This window comes from Nomascus leucogenys, chromosome 11, assembly GCF_006542625.1.
Source record: "Nomascus leucogenys isolate Asia chromosome 11, Asia_NLE_v1, whole genome shotgun sequence".
NCBI lineage: Eukaryota > Metazoa > Chordata > Mammalia > Primates > Hylobatidae > Nomascus > Nomascus leucogenys.
This window is the reverse complement of record NC_044391.1, coordinates 3,882,012-3,898,665: the sequence shown is the minus strand read 5'-3', so window position 1 is coordinate 3,898,665 and position 16,654 is coordinate 3,882,012. Positions and strand designations below refer to the sequence as shown.

The 16,654-nt window shown below is 42.2% G+C and overlaps 2 protein-coding genes across 6 annotated transcripts in view; one reads left to right on the top strand and one right to left on the bottom strand.

Moving 5' to 3' along the window:
* Positions 1 to 16,654, bottom strand: part of LAMP5 (lysosomal associated membrane protein family member 5) — a 36,393-nt gene that overhangs the window by 5,871 nt on the left and 13,868 nt on the right. Inside the window, exons 1-6 of one of the 5 annotated variants that reach the window (XM_030821980.1) lie at positions 12,108 to 16,486; positions 11,577 to 11,674; positions 10,868 to 11,040; positions 10,360 to 10,491; positions 10,130 to 10,235; positions 8,231 to 8,419 (exon numbers count right to left, since the gene is read on the bottom strand). In XM_030821980.1, coding sequence (XP_030677840.1) covers positions 8,231 to 8,419; positions 10,130 to 10,235; positions 10,360 to 10,491; positions 10,868 to 11,040; positions 11,577 to 11,640 — 664 coding nt within the window. In that variant the 5' untranslated portion in view covers positions 11,641 to 11,674; positions 12,108 to 16,486. Of the gene's footprint in view, positions 1 to 8,230; positions 8,420 to 10,129; positions 10,236 to 10,359; positions 10,492 to 10,867; positions 11,041 to 11,576; positions 16,487 to 16,654 lie in introns of those variants that run through there. The other 4 variants (XM_030821978.1, XM_030821979.1, XM_030821976.1 and 1 more) reach the window with 4 other exon arrangements.
* Positions 1 to 16,654, top strand: part of PAK5 (p21 (RAC1) activated kinase 5) — a 314,727-nt gene that overhangs the window by 295,158 nt on the left and 2,915 nt on the right. The window lies entirely within an intron of this gene.

The following is a 16,654-nucleotide window of genomic DNA, read 5'->3' as shown; positions in this document are numbered from 1 at the left end:
TCCCCTACAGAGCAATTTCATAGTTACCCAGACAGACCATGGTTTTAGCTCACTTCTTCCTGCTTACACTCTAGTTACCCAGGCAAACAATCAGCCAGGAGCCCGAAATAAAACATCTACCTCCCTAGGCAGAATGGGAGAGGCAATGGAGAAAGAGTTGTGTCTGGGTGCAAGAGCTTATGTAGCAAAACCACTGGAGAACATGGACAGGTGGTGTTCTGTGTGGCCCCAACTACAAGTATTCAGGACAGGGAGGGTAGGGGGTTAAGAAAGTTTCAGGAGGAAGGGAGGTTGGAGTTGGATTGGGAAGAATCTGGGGATGGGGCACCAAACGACCTTGACCAATTTGTAAAGTCGTGTTTTCTCTTTTCTCTTGGTTTATACCATAACAATGAATAAATAGATATATAGTTAGATATAGCTGTAGAAATAGAGGTATACACGAACTTCTGGTGGTCTCCATAGATGCAGATCATCACATCAAGAGGGAGTAGATGTAATGGAACATTGTGAGGGAAAGAGATGATAGTGGGCTCAGAGCCCAGATCTTCCACTGTCCAATCCTGGGTGAATCTCTTAATCTACTAAGCTTCAGTTTCCTGTAAAATCGAGATGACACCTACTTTACAGGGTTGCTGTGAGTATCAAGCATCATACTACAGAAGGCCAAGCACAGTGCCTGGCACAGAATAGCTTTTCTGTCATTGTTCACTATAAAGATAGAAGTCTTATACATTTAAGTCTTCTATGTACTTCTTTTAAGTATGGGAGTCTTTGGAGCTCAAGTACCAAAAGTATTATTTCTAAATCGATAATAAAAAGAATGTCTCACATCTCATTCTTTAAGAAAAATAGAGAAAAAATGATATAGTATAGTAAAGAAGGAGAAAGAAAAAATATGCTTAGAATACTATCATGATTTATTTCTCAGACAATTATCTTTTGTTGCTTTAGGAAAAAAAAATAGAATTAATCACACCACAGGAAAGGGCAATATAAAGAGGATATCAACTATGAAGATGTCAAAAAGTATCATAGCTAATACCAAATCCCACACTTACCAACCTCTAATCAGTAAGTGGTCAAATAAAAAAGAATTCCTGAGCGCACTCTCTTAGCCACTGTTTCAAAATCCACAAAGCTCTGAAAACCAAAAGTACTTTGTAATCACTTGTTTGGCAGCAAAACCTGACTTAGTCTAATGTGAGGCTGCTTGTAGTTTTCAGTCATCCTACTTAGTATGATGTTTCACATGTTTCACCGCAGGAAACAGAGATATTAATATGTTTGATTGCGTGGGGCTGCCCTGACTCTTCCATGGTCTTATGTAATATATAAACTGTGCACTGTGTAGTCTTCCTAAAGTCTAAAATATTCTGAATTCTGAAAACCATCTAGCACCAAGGTTTTGTTTGTTTGTTTGTTTTTTGTTTTTTTTTTAGTTCGATCTGGGTTTTAGATGAGGGATTATGAACCCATAAAAGCAGGACATGCTTTTCTCTTTCAGGCTTAAGTCAGTGTTTTTAATCTGCCTATGACCTATGGGAAAAAAAAAAAAAAGCATTTTACACGGCAGCTTAGAGCATATGTACACGCAGAGACCTAAAGCAGAAGTTTGACAAAAAATAGTTATCCTTGCTTTATGCATCTAATAATTTATGCTGTATTCTATTCTGTTTCATTTAAAACAATGCTGCTCATGACCTACTAAGAAAAGGTTGTAGTCTTTTTTGTGCAAGTATAATAAAACTAAGGACCCCTTCTCAGAATAATGTTTATGAATGCATAAAAAATAAAATACATGCAATTACAAGTGAAAGTGAAATTCAGCCATCGAATATTTTTAAAAGAATTTCAGATACAGCGATATATGTACTTCCTTATTGGAACACATATATGTTGGCTATGATTATAAAGCAGTGAGAAGCATAAATGTTACTTTGCAAGATCTGCACAAACTGAGATGAAAATACCTATGATTTCTATTGGTGACAGTCACAGGTACTGCTAATACTACTGTGCTCTGTCACCTTCATTTATAAACAAAGAAAATGCTAAATATTAATCAGAAGTTAGTGAAAATAAAGATATAAATTTTTTTCTCTGAATTCTATCTATAAACTATATATACCCCAGGGTTAAAATCTTGTATTGTAAACTGATAATGCAACCCACAGATTACAAAACAAGGAAGGCCTCTGATTTCTGCCAGGGAGAAGAGCATCTGTTGGCTTAGCCCGGACCGCATCTGGCTTCAGATCTCCCTGAACCCCTGACTCCCTGTCCACCTCCACGGGACTTAGGGTCCCTCATGCCTCTGCTCTTGGTGGACTCAGGGCTCTAGAGTACACACAACAGGGGCCCAGGGTAAGTGGCCTGTGGCTGGAAGAGACAAAAACCAGCCTCATCACTGGAAAGAACCAGATGAAGACAAACAATAAATCCATAATCTGTTGCCAGCTGCCAGTTGCCAACAAGGGTCTCCTCAACCCTTAACCCAAGTGTGCCCACTAAAATCATAATTTATCTTAGGTGCTGGTTGCTAGATATGTGTTTTATTTCATGACAGCATTTTAAAATAATATTGACTCCCTGGGGTAAGCTACAAGAGCACTTCATTGCACCCCCAATGGACTGCACTGGGATAGGCAATGGAAGCAGAGGCAAGCTCTCTGCTTCCTCAAGCTCTCCTAGCACCATGGACTGAAACTGTTGGAAGAGGAGGGCATGCTTTTTGCTGGCTGTGCTTCTCCTGTTGTTTGGCCGGGCAAGATAGAGAAAGGGTTTGACGCTCTTTCCATATGTTCCCTGTGCTGGCTCTGGACTCCTATAACATCAGCAAAATGTATTTTGTATACTGAGAAGCTGTTAAGATGAGTGGGCTTTGGAGACCTTTGACTGCAGACAAGCTGATACCCTCATCAAGATGTAAGCATTTGCTAGGCACGGTGGCATCACCACCCAGCTACTTGGGAGGCTGAAGTGGGAGGGTTGCTTATGCCCAGGAGTTCAAGGCCAGCCTTGACTCCCATCTCAAAAAAAAAAAAAAGAGGGGGCGGTGGCACGCTGTATCCAGCCTTGGGAGGCGAGGGGGGATCACGAGGTCAGGAGATCGAGACACGGTGAACCTGTCTACTAAAAAAAAAATAGCCGGCGTAGTGGGGCGCTGTATCCAGCTACTCGAAGTAGCAGAGAATGCGTGAACCGAGCGAGTTGCAGTGAGCGAGATCGCCATGCACTCCATGGCGAAGAGAGACTCGTCTCAAAAAAAAAAAAAAAAAAAAAAAAAAAAAAAAAAAAAAAAAGATTTAAGTATTAGAGAAGAAAAAAATAATAAGAGCAAGTGTTGTTTGATGCCACTGTATGCCAGGAACATGACATGCATTGTATACACCCTATCCCACTAGACTGAAAGTTTCAGCGAGGCAGAAAAAGTTCTTATATCCCAGTACCTAGGTGTAGTGAGTGGACACAGACACTGTCCATTCTTCTTTCAGCGTTCACCAGTCCCATATATCCCAACAGGTTTTGACTCCAAAGTAGGTCAGAAGTCCCAGGGAATTAATGCTTCCACAACAACCATCAGTGATAGATGGCATTTGGTGGGTAAACACTGGGTTGCTCACCCTCAGATGAGATAATTCTGAGGCATATCCTATGCTCTCTACAGAGGACAGTATCCGAAGCACAGAATTCTATGACTGGCTAACTCCATGGCCGAAGGCTGGGGCTCCATCTTGGAGTCCTCAACACAGTTCTCAGCTGTGTTCATAACAGATTATTTCCCTTTGGCTGCTTACTCAGGAGGCCTTGAGGACCAACTATCTAGGGTGGCATGTTTCTTGACTGGGAAGTGCCAGGTAAATCACAGGTCTACAAAACTCTCTGGATCAGCAAACGCTTCATGCATCTGTGACATGACAGCTTGCCACAGGATGCTCTACTGGGGGGCTGGTATATAGAGAAATGTAAGCCATGTTCATTTCCACTAACACTAAAGTTCCCGCAGATCTGGGTAAAATACAGATTAAGTGGCATCTCCCAATCATGATGCTAGGAACAATAATAAACAGCTCATGAATTTGGGGTACCCAACAAACTCTCTAAATGCCTCTCACACTCACATGTTGATTATAGCTACTCAGCAGGAGCAGCTGTGGCCCTGAGATACTAAGGACAAAAGCTCTGACACCCAAAGACAGGTTCTAGAAGGGAAGCCTTCACCAAGTCACTTCACCTCTCTGTATCTCAGCTGCTCCATTGTAAATGGGGATCTCAGCATCTTTCTGCAGTTCTGTTTCATTTCTTTTTGTTTTGCTTTGTTTTGTTTTGTTTGCCCCTTGAGAGAGAATTAAAAAGGGACGAATCTCTATGTGATGTATTTTAAATGCCTGATAGACCTGAATCCTGAATAAATGGAAATAGAGGTAGCCTTCCTATTCTATTCTGTTTTTTCTGACATAATACATAAAAGTTTTCTTTTACTCAAAGTATTAGAATACTCAGGCTGGTTTGTTCCCTCCCAGCAACACATCCCCCTTCCCATCTCAGCCAGAAATCACATGAGGCTCTCAAAGGGAGTTGCAGGCCTTTGAATGAGGCCCTCAAGAATTAATTGTGGAAGAACAAGGTAATCAACCCCAAATGAGAAACAAAGTGCCTCAGATTGCAGGGGTGATAGCTTCTATTGCAGAGGTGATAGTTGCTGCACAAAGTGTATTTGGTAAATAAATGAGCCAAAGATGGCCTCTGTGTATTGGACTCTAGGTGGTTTATTTCTTCACTGAAGGCTGAGACTGTTAGCTCAAAACCTGTTGGCGCCAAACTCCCAAATCTTTACACATCCAATTATTTTTAAAATAGCTTAAACAAAAAAATTTGCAGCTGTATAGAGCCTGCCTGCTTTGCATACTCCTTGAAACCTCATGCAACAGCTGTTACCCATTGATAAGACACAGCCTTGGAGTTCTAAGGCTCCAAGGCACTGCTGCCTCTAGAAGCTCTGGGACCCATGGACTCCCTGCTGTGCTGCTGAGCAGATGTCACCTGGACACATAAACCCCTCTGCAAAGCCCCTCTGCTTTGGGTATTCCCTTGTCCTCTTCCTTTTCTGGATGGTGGTCCCATAAGCCTCCCTCTGGACAGTTTCCTGCTGTGAGGGGCTTCCCTTCTCATAAGTCCCTGTCCAAGTGTCACTCAATGAAGCTTATTGTGCCTTTAATTCTTCAAACTCTCTATAGTGCTCCACAAGCCAGCAGTGTCACCTGAGACCTTGCTAGCAACAGAGCTTCTAGGGGCCCACTCCCAGACCTAAGAGAACCCAAGTCTGTGTGCTAACAATATCACCACAGTCATTGCACATTGCAGCTGAAGTTTCATGAGCACATTGCTGGGCTAAGAGACTTTCGTTTGGGGATCAGTGTAGTAGCCAAGTACAATGCACTAAAGGGACTCCTGTGATAAAGATGTCAACCTCCATTTGGGCTGCTCTCAGCCCTTGTGAGTGTCCACTTACCGACATCGTGGACCCTTTCTTGATTTTCTCATAAGGCCTATTCAGTAGACAGGTGTGAAGAGTGCCAGGTATGACCACCTTACGCAGGGAATAGACTCTTCACAGGAAACCATTATGCTGAGCTGGACAATGGCCACGGTCCAAACACACGAACACACAAACACACACACACACACACGAATGCACAGACACACCCCTGCAGTGAGTGTGCAGATATATGACATGATATTCCCTCCCCATGCAAGCATACTCCACTCACACGCACACACTGAAAGCCCCTTGAGCTTCTATTCTGGGGATAAAGACCCAGTGCTAGATCCTGAAAAGGCACCCAAAAGGAATCTTTAAAATTCCACCAAATCGAAAATAATGATCTCTTACAAAACACAGTCGGGGCAGGTGCTGAGAGGAACAGACGGGAGGAGCCAGGAACAAAAAACCGCAGCCACACAAAGGCACACTGATCCAGTGAGTGATTCTGAATGAGGCTTTGCCACCTCCCAGGAATGTCAAGGCGTAAGCCCAGGGACACCATACAGGAGAGAACATCCTAATTATTAGCCATAAAAGCCTGGGGTGAGACAAGTGCCATTTGCTTGTGACTTCTCTATTTGCATTTAGGAGGTTATATGTAGTTACAAACTCTCTATGTCTACCCAGCAGCCTTCCCTATCTAGGACCTTGAAGTGGATCAAAATTGGTTTAAAAACAAAAGATACCATTTACTCCATGCAATTAATTGTACTGATTTTTAGGAAAGTTATTCAGTGCTTATTTATTCTTACTTTATACACAATTCTAAAAATCTATGAGGTTTGATTTCTCAGGCCATAGGCAACTATAAACAATGACTTAAAAATAACACAGAATGGTAAGGAGCTAGGAGAAGCAGCAATTATAGCACCAGTGGTAACAGGAAGTAAAGAAGTGCCTAGTAACAGCTAATCAGCAAAAACTAGAAAGTCATTATACACTATTAAGAGTACCCATATAAACTGAAAAGCATTTATGGCAGGGTCCTGGGGACTAGGAACTAACATTACATAGTCCAATTATTTTCATAATAAATTCCTTGTCATCAGTAATCATAATAAGTCAAATTATACTTGATTATGCTTAATATTTTCAGTTTAAGAAAGACACTGACTATTACATTTTATAAATACTTCCATAAACAAAAAGATCTTTAAAAGCTGTTAAGGTCTTGACACAGTTTAGTAGCTTCAATTTTGTAGAAAATATGTTAACATGGGATAGCCTATCCTTCCACCTGAACAGGTAAGTGTGACACTGCTTTACTAAATATATGACATTCTGATTTGCATGACATGGCAGCATTTGGAAATCTCTACTAATTAAATCCACACCGTCAAAATATAAATTCAGCCAAAGTTAACTGGACATCTGCAATATGCCAAGCACTGTATTAGGTGCTAATAATATAAACGTGAATAAGAAATGGGCCCTTTTCTTAAAGACGATTTATCTTAGGACTTCTCCAATGCCTTCTCAATAATCAAGGTGGAAGGTGGTACATTCTATTCCATAATAGGTTGAGTGGGAGCTGTGTTTTATGAAAGCTAGATACCTTAGAAAATAATCATAGATGACAAAGGTGGAAATTCTCTAATATCCTGAACGCCGGAATTGTTGTATTCACCTGGAGGTCTCCAACCTCCAGATGTGCATAAACAAAGCAATCACAATTTTTTTTCTGATTTTTTCCATGTAGAATAAACAGAATATAAATTTTAATAACCTCCTTTGTGAGGGAGAGAGAATAAATGATATGAATTCACTTATCCCACACTTGCCTAACGTAAATTGTTGCTTGACTTGAACGAATTGCAGAAATTTTGACTCCCCTTGTGCCCTACCTCTGCAAGGGTGCTGAGAATGAAAGAATGTGGTTGACCTGAGCCTGCCAGAGCACAGCTGGGTCCCCTTTCAGAGGCTAAACAGACCGAGAAACAGCCTTGCTCCACACTCTCAGCAGAAGCAGCTGGTGTTAAACGGCTCAGCCTTCAGGGACCCTTCCCTCCCTGGAGCTTAAGGACATCCTCCTCACGAAGGTGCTCGGTGGAAAGACTTGGTGAGTCCATGATCAGTGCATACACACCCACCCCCACTGCCTTCTGGATGCACAGAAACTTGGACTCACAGCAGCAGAACTTTCAGCTAGAAGTATCCAAGAGAACGAGAAGAAACTGAGACCCAGAAAGGCAAAGGCCCTTCCCCCATCCGTAGCTCTCTAGATTAACTAACTTCTTAAAGATTTTAGCTGCTTTCTCCTTGGGAAGTTTGCATCAAAATTACAGTTTTTTCCAAAGTGGCTTTTTAAATCTTTTTCCCTATGAGGGTTCATCTTTTGGCAAAGGAAAGAAGATAGGGAGAGAGGGAAAGATGAAATATAAGAAGGGAGGGAAGAAGGTAAAGAAAAGAAGAAGGAGGAAACAAAGGGAGATAGAGAAGAAAGGACTAAAGTGAAGGAAGACAGGGGAGGAGATTGAGAGGGAGAAAGAAAGAACTACTGAGAAAAGTTCATACATTCAGCTTACTGCTTTTTTAGTCTTTGAAAATTATTAAAGAGGCAGGCAGTGTCATTTCAACCTAGAGGAAATCCAAGTGGTAACATCCTGGGGCCCTGGTAGGTCCCTCTCCCATCCTTCCTGAAATAAACTAGGTCTTCTTCCCCTCCATCTCCCGCAAACTTACCTTCACTGAAGACAAAATCTGAGATAATGTCAAAAGGTTGGATGTGGACCGCAGACAGGATCATGGTGACCGTCTTCTGCGGATCACTAGAGGCCAGTGAAATCGTTTGTTGAGCTTGACACTCATAGGACTTCCCAGCGGGGGTGACCAAGGCAGAGAGGTGGTGTGAGTTGGCTGTGTGCTTCCCAGCTACAGCAAGAGCCCAAAGCAATAGTTAGGCTCCTCTTGCTGGCAGAACCCTCATTGTTCCTAACCTAATGTGCCAGAGAGGTGGCTATTGCCTCTCAGTTCCAGACACCACACCCCTCCTGTACTCTGTTCCCTTGCCAGGGCTAGGGCTCTACAAATGGCATCAAGTGGTGATGAAGGACAAACACACCCATTCTCTTGAGAGCCAGGGCTCTTTCAATGTTAATTTGGAATTCCTTTTTTTGAAAAGGAGAGTGATAGCTAAAAACCCAACCCTTGTTACCGCATAAAACCTAGGCTGGGCATGGTGGATCCTGCCTGTAATCCCAGAACTTTCAGAGGTCAAGGTGGGAGGATCATTTGGGCCCAAGATTTCTAGACCAGCCAGAGCAACATAGTGAGACCCTGTCTCTACAAATACACACACACACACACACACACACACACACACACACACTACAAAATTAGTCTGGCATGGTGACACATGCCTATAGTCCCAGCTACTGGGGAAACTGGGGTGGGAGAATCTCCTGAGCCCAGTAGCTCACTCCAGGCTGCAGTGGTCTATGGTGGTGCCACTGCACTCCACACTGGTGGACAGAGTGAGACCTCACTTCAAAAAAGAAAAAAAAATCCCTAATAATGAAGATTCCAAAGACACAGAAGGAAGAGTGACTTGGTTTTCCACATTTCACACGGGCCTGGCAAAGAATAAAACATCTTCCTCAACAAAGCCGGACACATTGGTGGTCCTCTGAATGCTTGTCCTTACACACATAATCCCCTCTGAAGGTCTGCCTCCCATTGCTCCTTTTCTGACCTAAGTTTGATTTTTCCTTTTTCCTTTTTGGTCTAAATGAACTGGGGGACATCTTGCATCTAAACTTTGATGAAAAAGAAAAAATCCTCCTTTTACTGTGATGACAAAAAGGGGTGAAAAGGGAAAGATGACACATGTATTTTTATATATTCAGTAAAGATCCTTTCCCGACTCAGATGGCTGGGTGATGAAAGGCCTCATTGTGAGTGAAATAGACAACTTATAAAGAATAAAATAAATTTAAATGTGGTCTTTTAAATCCTGTCTGCAGATAGGAATATTGTTATTTGGGGGGTGAACGCTCCTTTTGCCGAGGAGGATGTGGGTGAGTTGTCGGAGGGATGGGCCAGAAACGCTGGTAAATTATTCATGGTGCAGAATCCACTCTCAGGTGGCTGCAGTCGATGACTGAATATCCAGTGCGAGCCATGCTGCCATGCGCAAAAAGACACTGAAGGCCATCACATCCTGACCGAAAAGGAAAGTCGCACTGCCCCCTTGCAGTTTTAGCGCATAAGAAACAAAACCAGGGTGCGGAAGAAAATTAAAACGCAGCTTTGCCCTTCTCCGTGGTCCTTCAAAGGCCAAATCATAAGAGGTCGTTTTGAAGCACAAGAGAACGACAGGCCTTCAAGGGACTTCTCATCTAGGATCAGGCCACGGGTGACATTTGGGTCCCCACGCCTGCGGCTCCTGGAGGATCTACAAGGCCTGAGACCCAGAAGACTCATGGGCGCTCCAGCCTCTTCAGCCCTAAAGAGCAAGCCGAGGAAGACTTGGCCTGGGACCTCAAAGCCTGGAACGGTTTCCAAAACCCTGAGGAATTCTGTCTCCAAGCCTGCTCTGCGAGTTCCCAGGGTCCCTCCCCAGCCATGCCAGCCTCTACTCACCACTGACTGCGTCTTTGAAGTGGTTTTTCTCGGAGGAGTCGTAGACAAACTGCACTTTGCTCAGCCTCCAAGTCGCCTCAGGTCCCTTGGACATGTTGTGGCTTTCCTGTTGAGCCGGGGAGGCGCGCTTCAATCGCCCCCGCAGCGTCTGGGTTCTTAAACCTACGGGCCGCCACTTCCCACACCCACGCGGAGCCTGCCGCCCCTCTGCCCGCTGGGCTCGGAGTTACCTTTACAAAGAGCATTTTGAGTGCGTACGCGCGATCCACCCAGAACACTTGCAGCTCCGACTCGCTGTGGCCACAGCGGCCCCTCACCTCAGCTCCCCGGGTCAATGCGATATCGGCCTGTTCTGTGATCAGCTGGGAACACAGACGCCCCGCGCCCCCTCAGCTCGCCCGGCCCCGGGGCGGGGGCTGTAAAGGGCGGCGCGTCCAAACTCTGGGTTGCACGCTTGGGCGCTCCTTTGCGCGCGCGCATCCCAGGTTCCGGGAACATGCGGTTAGATGCTCTACGTGCAGCCCGGGCCGATAGGGAAGCGGAGAGAAGGGGGTTTACTTTCAAAGCAGGCAGGGGAGCAGAAGGCATTACAAGCTGGAATCCCCATGCAGCATTCGGGAGCAGCTTGCCGGGGTGTGGGAAAGAAGGCAGGCAACCCACGTCTTCGAAGGGCCTCGAGAAAGGGTGCCCTTAGCCCTGGAGCCCTAGGAGCAAGCTGAGGGGGGAAATATTCCTTACATCTACATAATTGCTGGCCCACACATCATAAGGTACAATAAATTTGGCTGCAAACTCTGCCATGAGACACGTCGTCCCATTTTCCCGCACCACAAATATATCTTTTTCAGGGTTAGTGGAAAGGCCTGAGAGATTTTCCACTTCTTGTTCTGCCATGATTTGAGCCATTGTATCTGCGGAACAAACAGAACAATTCCATCAGTTCAGGGCTCAGGGATCCCACGCGTCTCGGGCGCTAGGGTGGGGAGACAGTGGTCTGCAGGCTTTTGGAGTGACAAAGTTCTCTGCCAGCAGCTGTGCGCTCTACGAGCTGTTTCTCTAGTCTGGGTCTAACAAGCCTCATTCCTTCGCTGTTAATTTATAATGAAAATACAATTAAAAAATTAAAAATCCTGACTTTGTTTGTAATATAGCTGGCTGTTTTCTACATCTTGGGATTTTAAACTAAATATTTCTTGCCAATGCTCTGACCTCCCGAAGCTGGCCTGTCTAGGCTCTGTCTGGAATATGCCACACAGGTGTATGGATCTCAGGGGAATTCCCTGCCACCGGCAAGGAATGCCCTCCCTCCTCCCCTAAAAGAAAAAAAAAAAACCGCAAAACATTAAGGGCCATATTTTTTATCTCAAGCTAACTGACTTTACTTTGCCGGCTCTGTTCTCTGTAAAGAGTGCCCGTCCTCTCTCCCAGTCGCCAAATCGCTACTCACGGAGCAACATCAGGAGAACTCGAAGTCTGTCGACGCTGGGGACCGCTGTTCCTTGGAGATCCATACTCGCAGTGCCCCGAATGAGGCCAGCTGTGCTGCTGCAGAGGCCGCCAGAGAGGGAATCCCTCAAAGTCGCCGCTGGAGTGGGCCGGGGTGAGCGAGGGGCGGGGGACAGAAAAGGAGGAGGGAGGGAGCGCGTATTCTGTGAGCGCTGGCTTGGACTTGGTGTCGAGTGCGGCACCGACAGCTGCTGGCAGAGCAAATCAGCTCACTGCAGAGGAAAGGACCCCACGGCGAGGGAGCTGTCCACGGCTGCGAGTGCTGAAAGCAATCCGATTGTGTGGCAGGAGTGGCCGTGGCTTGGCTTGTGCGGAGGGCCAATGAGATTTGGGGGGACCTAAACTTCTCCCTGGGTCTGTTTCCTGTTCTGCAATTGCATCTGCAAAGATAAGTCTGTTCTGAGAAACTTAATACCACCCTCAGCCTTATTAAATCTCCTTACCAGGTACAGTTATTACGTGGTGTAGATACCTTATCAGTGGAGTACTGTCTTCTGAAAATGCATCTGGTTCCCGAAAGAAAACGGTGGAGCAAAAATTTTTGCTGATTCGGGGGAGGAGGGCTATGCAGGAATAGAGAAGGGAAAATGCTATGGCAACAGTTTCCTGAATCTGGAGACATCCCCTTCTCTCCCCTGATCTCAATGAGCTCACGGGTTTAAAGTTAAATTGACGCCTCCTCAAACGAGGCCATCAGACAATGCAGTAGCTCCATGTGGGCTTATTTTCCTGTGAATTTTGCTCCCGGGAGCATGAGGACTCTGAACTCTGGGGTCACCTACCCTCCAGCATTATACTGTGACCACTCTGCCAAAAAGGGATGCAAGCAAATCAGAAGTTTTTGAGAGTTATCTAGTGTCTCCTAGGACAGAAATTTTAGAATTATGCCCTAAGTAATGTCACATAGTTATGTAAGAAAAACATACACTGATATTACTCTAAAGCCTCTAGTGGAACAGAAGAACAAATACTACTGGGCTAATTCCTGTATTTACATATTTGGCTTGCTTATTTTTTATTTTTGCTCTGTAAATCAGAATACAGCTTTCAAAAATACACATGCAGTCCTCATCAATTGTAGTGATGTCTAAATATTTTACTCCTTAGAAGATATTTCATGATGCAAATAAATGTTGCATCAGTAATATAATGTTATAAAACAATGTCATATTAAAGGGAAAATTGCAGTATTTCACCTGCATTATCTAATTTGATTCTCCCCAATCTTAGAGGGTAGGCAAGGAAAGATATGAGTTACTGTGGTTGTACATACCCCAAAACTGAGGCTCAAATCAATTAAATGACCTTCCCAAATGTCACATGGTCAGTTAGAATTAAAATACAAAAATCACACGCTTTAACTCTGTGAAGATTATCTTCATTTCTCCTTAAATAATATTTTACTCCATATTTTGACTTCCATAAACATCTTTATTCAATATCAAATAATAATCTGAAACCTGAAATCTCTATCATTAATTCACATTCTCGAAATGTATAGAATGCTGTTTTAAGTATAATCACATTCTGGCATATCTGCCACAAAGTATCTATATAATGTTTTTGGCTTTCAAACATTATTCCTATATCAATCATTAGATCACTAGCAATTCAAATTATAAAGTAATATTAAAATTGACACTATATTTCGACATCTTGACTTTTATGTTTGTAGTTCAGTATTTCATCCAAACATTTCTCAAGATCTTTGCAAAGATGATTATATATAGAAGAAATGGTGCAAATTTTACAGGAGAACTTAACAGAAATGATTTTATACAGAAGATTGATATAAGGTCAGTTCTTATCAGTTGAAAGTGGAAGATATAACGTTTGTATGTGTTACATTTTTTCATGTTAGCAATTATTATTAAACACTTATTTTCCTGTAGTACTGTAAAACTGGAAAACAATGAGACATGTAATAAAGTATTTATTCTCTCTCTCTCTCCCCAGTATTTCATGAAAACAGAAATGAGTAGGTTTCAGTCTAGGATTCACTACTTATTATTTTTGTGACCTTCTAAAGATTTTATTTGTTCTCATCTGAAAAATTGGGAAAATAACTCAGGGGATGGCTAGTTAGACCAAATGGGCCAATGAGTATAAAAGCATTCTAAACAAAGTACAAATAGATCCATAAACATTAACTGAATACTTACTACTTCTAGTATGCTTGATGCTTTGAAAACCAAAAGATATTTATCATTACACAAGTAGGAGAGATACCTATAAAAGATTTTGACAATTTCTCTTGCAGTATGTTATTGAAGATATCTTCACTATCTAAGTTGTTAAAAGATCAACTGAATTAATTCATGATTATCTGCCTTAATAATAAAAGATTAGATGAGTAGTAGCATTGGTCATTGATCTTAAAATGTTGTAGTTGATTTACAAATCAGGCGGTTGTTCCTTTGAAAATTATACCTGATATAAATGATCTCTTTGTTGACACCGGAGAGTGTACCCTAGAGTACTCAAATGAGTTGAAAGAACAAAAAGAAGCAATTTTAACCCTTTTTTTCTGGGAAGATTATTTTCAAAGCATAATCAGTTTAATGACTTTTTTAATGTTTAATCTTAAATATGGCTAACAAATACCCATTAATTTATCATCCTATCCACTGTGATACATTGCAATAGAAGTTCAGTAATTATACCTACAAATTTCACCTACATTAATTAAATATCTTTCTAATCATTCTGAAAAAAAGTCTTTGGTTCTCTAAAATAAGCAAAGAGGTGATCAAGGAGCAAAATTTGCCATTAAATTGCATTTTAATATATTAACGATGTTCCCCAGAATTTGCTCTACTTTTCATTTCTCAAGTCTAAAAGATGGTAGGAGAAATTGACATAAATATGTACACCTGTGTGGGTGGTGACTGGGTCAATTTTTATTATTGCTGCTGGTGGTCAATAGAAACTGTTAGGGTGCAGTGTGACCTAAACACACTGGATTTAGGATCTCCTCTAGATCCTCTAGGTCCTTGAAAGCCTGTTTTTCAATTCATATGGATACTTACTGAATTAGCCTTTATGAATCTAATGCCATTGAGAGGTTGCTGTTTTATAAAAGCGCAAGAAGAAGCCCTTGCATAGAACTTTCAATTTGGATAAGAGGAATTTACATAAAGATTCCAGTTAGCCTGGCACAGTGTCTGCATAAATGTTCACGGGGAAAAAAGTAAGATAGGCACCCAGGTGGGAGAGTGGTTGAAATTGATGAAAAAAGGCCTCTTGGAGAAGGTGAGTCTTGAAAGAAGTTGACAAACAGATGTAGGGTGGAAGGAAGGACACAGATGGAAGAAATATCTATTGAATAGGGCATCAATGCAAAGATGTAACTCTTCATCCATCCATATTTATCCATTTGCAATAAAAAACAAATTAGGCCCTAAATCAACAATGCCTTACGTACTATAGAACTCCTATTTTATTTCCTTATTTGATAATTTACCCACATATGGCATATGCAAAAGAATGGCATATGCAAAAGAATGGCATACGCAAAATTTATTCTAAATAAAATTAAACATTTCAAGTTGTTAGGGGCACCTTTATATACTTGGTTGTGCAAGCAATTGACTTGTATTTGTAGAATCAAGAAACAAAACCATGAAAATTAGTGAACAATACTAATAAGAAAAGCGTATTTATAAGCTTCAAAAGGAAAAGGCTGGGCTTTGTTGCAGCTGAAATTTGGTTTATTGAGGTTTTAGTTCACTTTACAGTAAAGTGTAAAAATGTACTCCTTGCTCTGTTGTCCCCACAGCCACCAAGCCATCCCTCTGCAACCCACACACAGACAATGGAAGCACACCTGAATAACAGAAGCAGAAATAATTTAAACAAACAAGATGCACACAGCTGTTAAGCCAGACTTTCTACTCACCAAAATTTTCTTGTGTTCAGCTTGTCGTAGAACAATTATTTCATTTAACCATTGCCTTCAAAGACCTTTGCAACCTTTCTAGGATCTAAACTCTTGCGGGATAGAAACTGAAAAACAAATGTATGCACAAGAATTATTTTCCAGTTTCTATCCCACAAGGGTTTAGATCCAGAGCAAAGAGTACAATGTGTGCATGAGCAATGTATGCACAAGACTATTTTGCACATACATTGCTAAGCCCTAGAATATTTGGAAAGAATCAGTAAATTGAGTTTAGGCTCCAATGCACTCAGTCTGCATGCCCTTGGTATAATTTCCCTCATCCTAGTACTTCTTTGGTGTCTCCTGCATCTACTCTAATGAAACAACGGTTATTTCTGCAATAAGGGTAACCAGTGGAGGAAACAAGCCACCGGAATAATGGCCTTTTTATTGGCTATGTTCACACTGAGTCCTGAAAAAAATACCATTTATGAGTTCATTTAGAAGAATTGCCTTCAGCATGGGGCAATATAGAGAACTGCATCCTTATAGCAAACCCTAAATAAGTAAATGGTGAGGGGCCAGGTAACGATTCCTTAAAATTTCAGTACAAAATAAATCATTTTTGTCTTTTGAATCCATGATTAGTTAACTGCTCTAGTCAGTCTTACATTTTTGTTCAGTGATACATAATTCACTCTGCTATCTCGGGAGTGAGGAAAACCTTGTTAACTTGTGGGCAGGGCACCTTTCTGTAAGGTTGAATTAAAACTCATTTGAGGATTTTTAAAAATCTTTAATGAGTCTGTTCTCCAAGAAATGACATCTGTCACAATAGGCCTAAGGTTAGACAAACTGTGTCTCATTTAACATATTTTGCTACCTGAATTCTGTGATAATGCAGTACCCTAAAAATCTCTGAGATGTCACAGGAGTCCATTGTTCCCTTGGTTATTTACTCATTGACTCTCTCTCTGTATTTTTTTTTTTTTTTTTTTGAGACTCACTCTGTCACCCAGGCTAGAGTGCAGTGGTGCAATCTTCGCTCACTGCAACATCTGCCTCCTGGATTCAAGCTATTCTCCTGCCTCAGCCTCCTGAGTAGCTGGAACTACAGGCATGTGCCACCATGCCCGGCT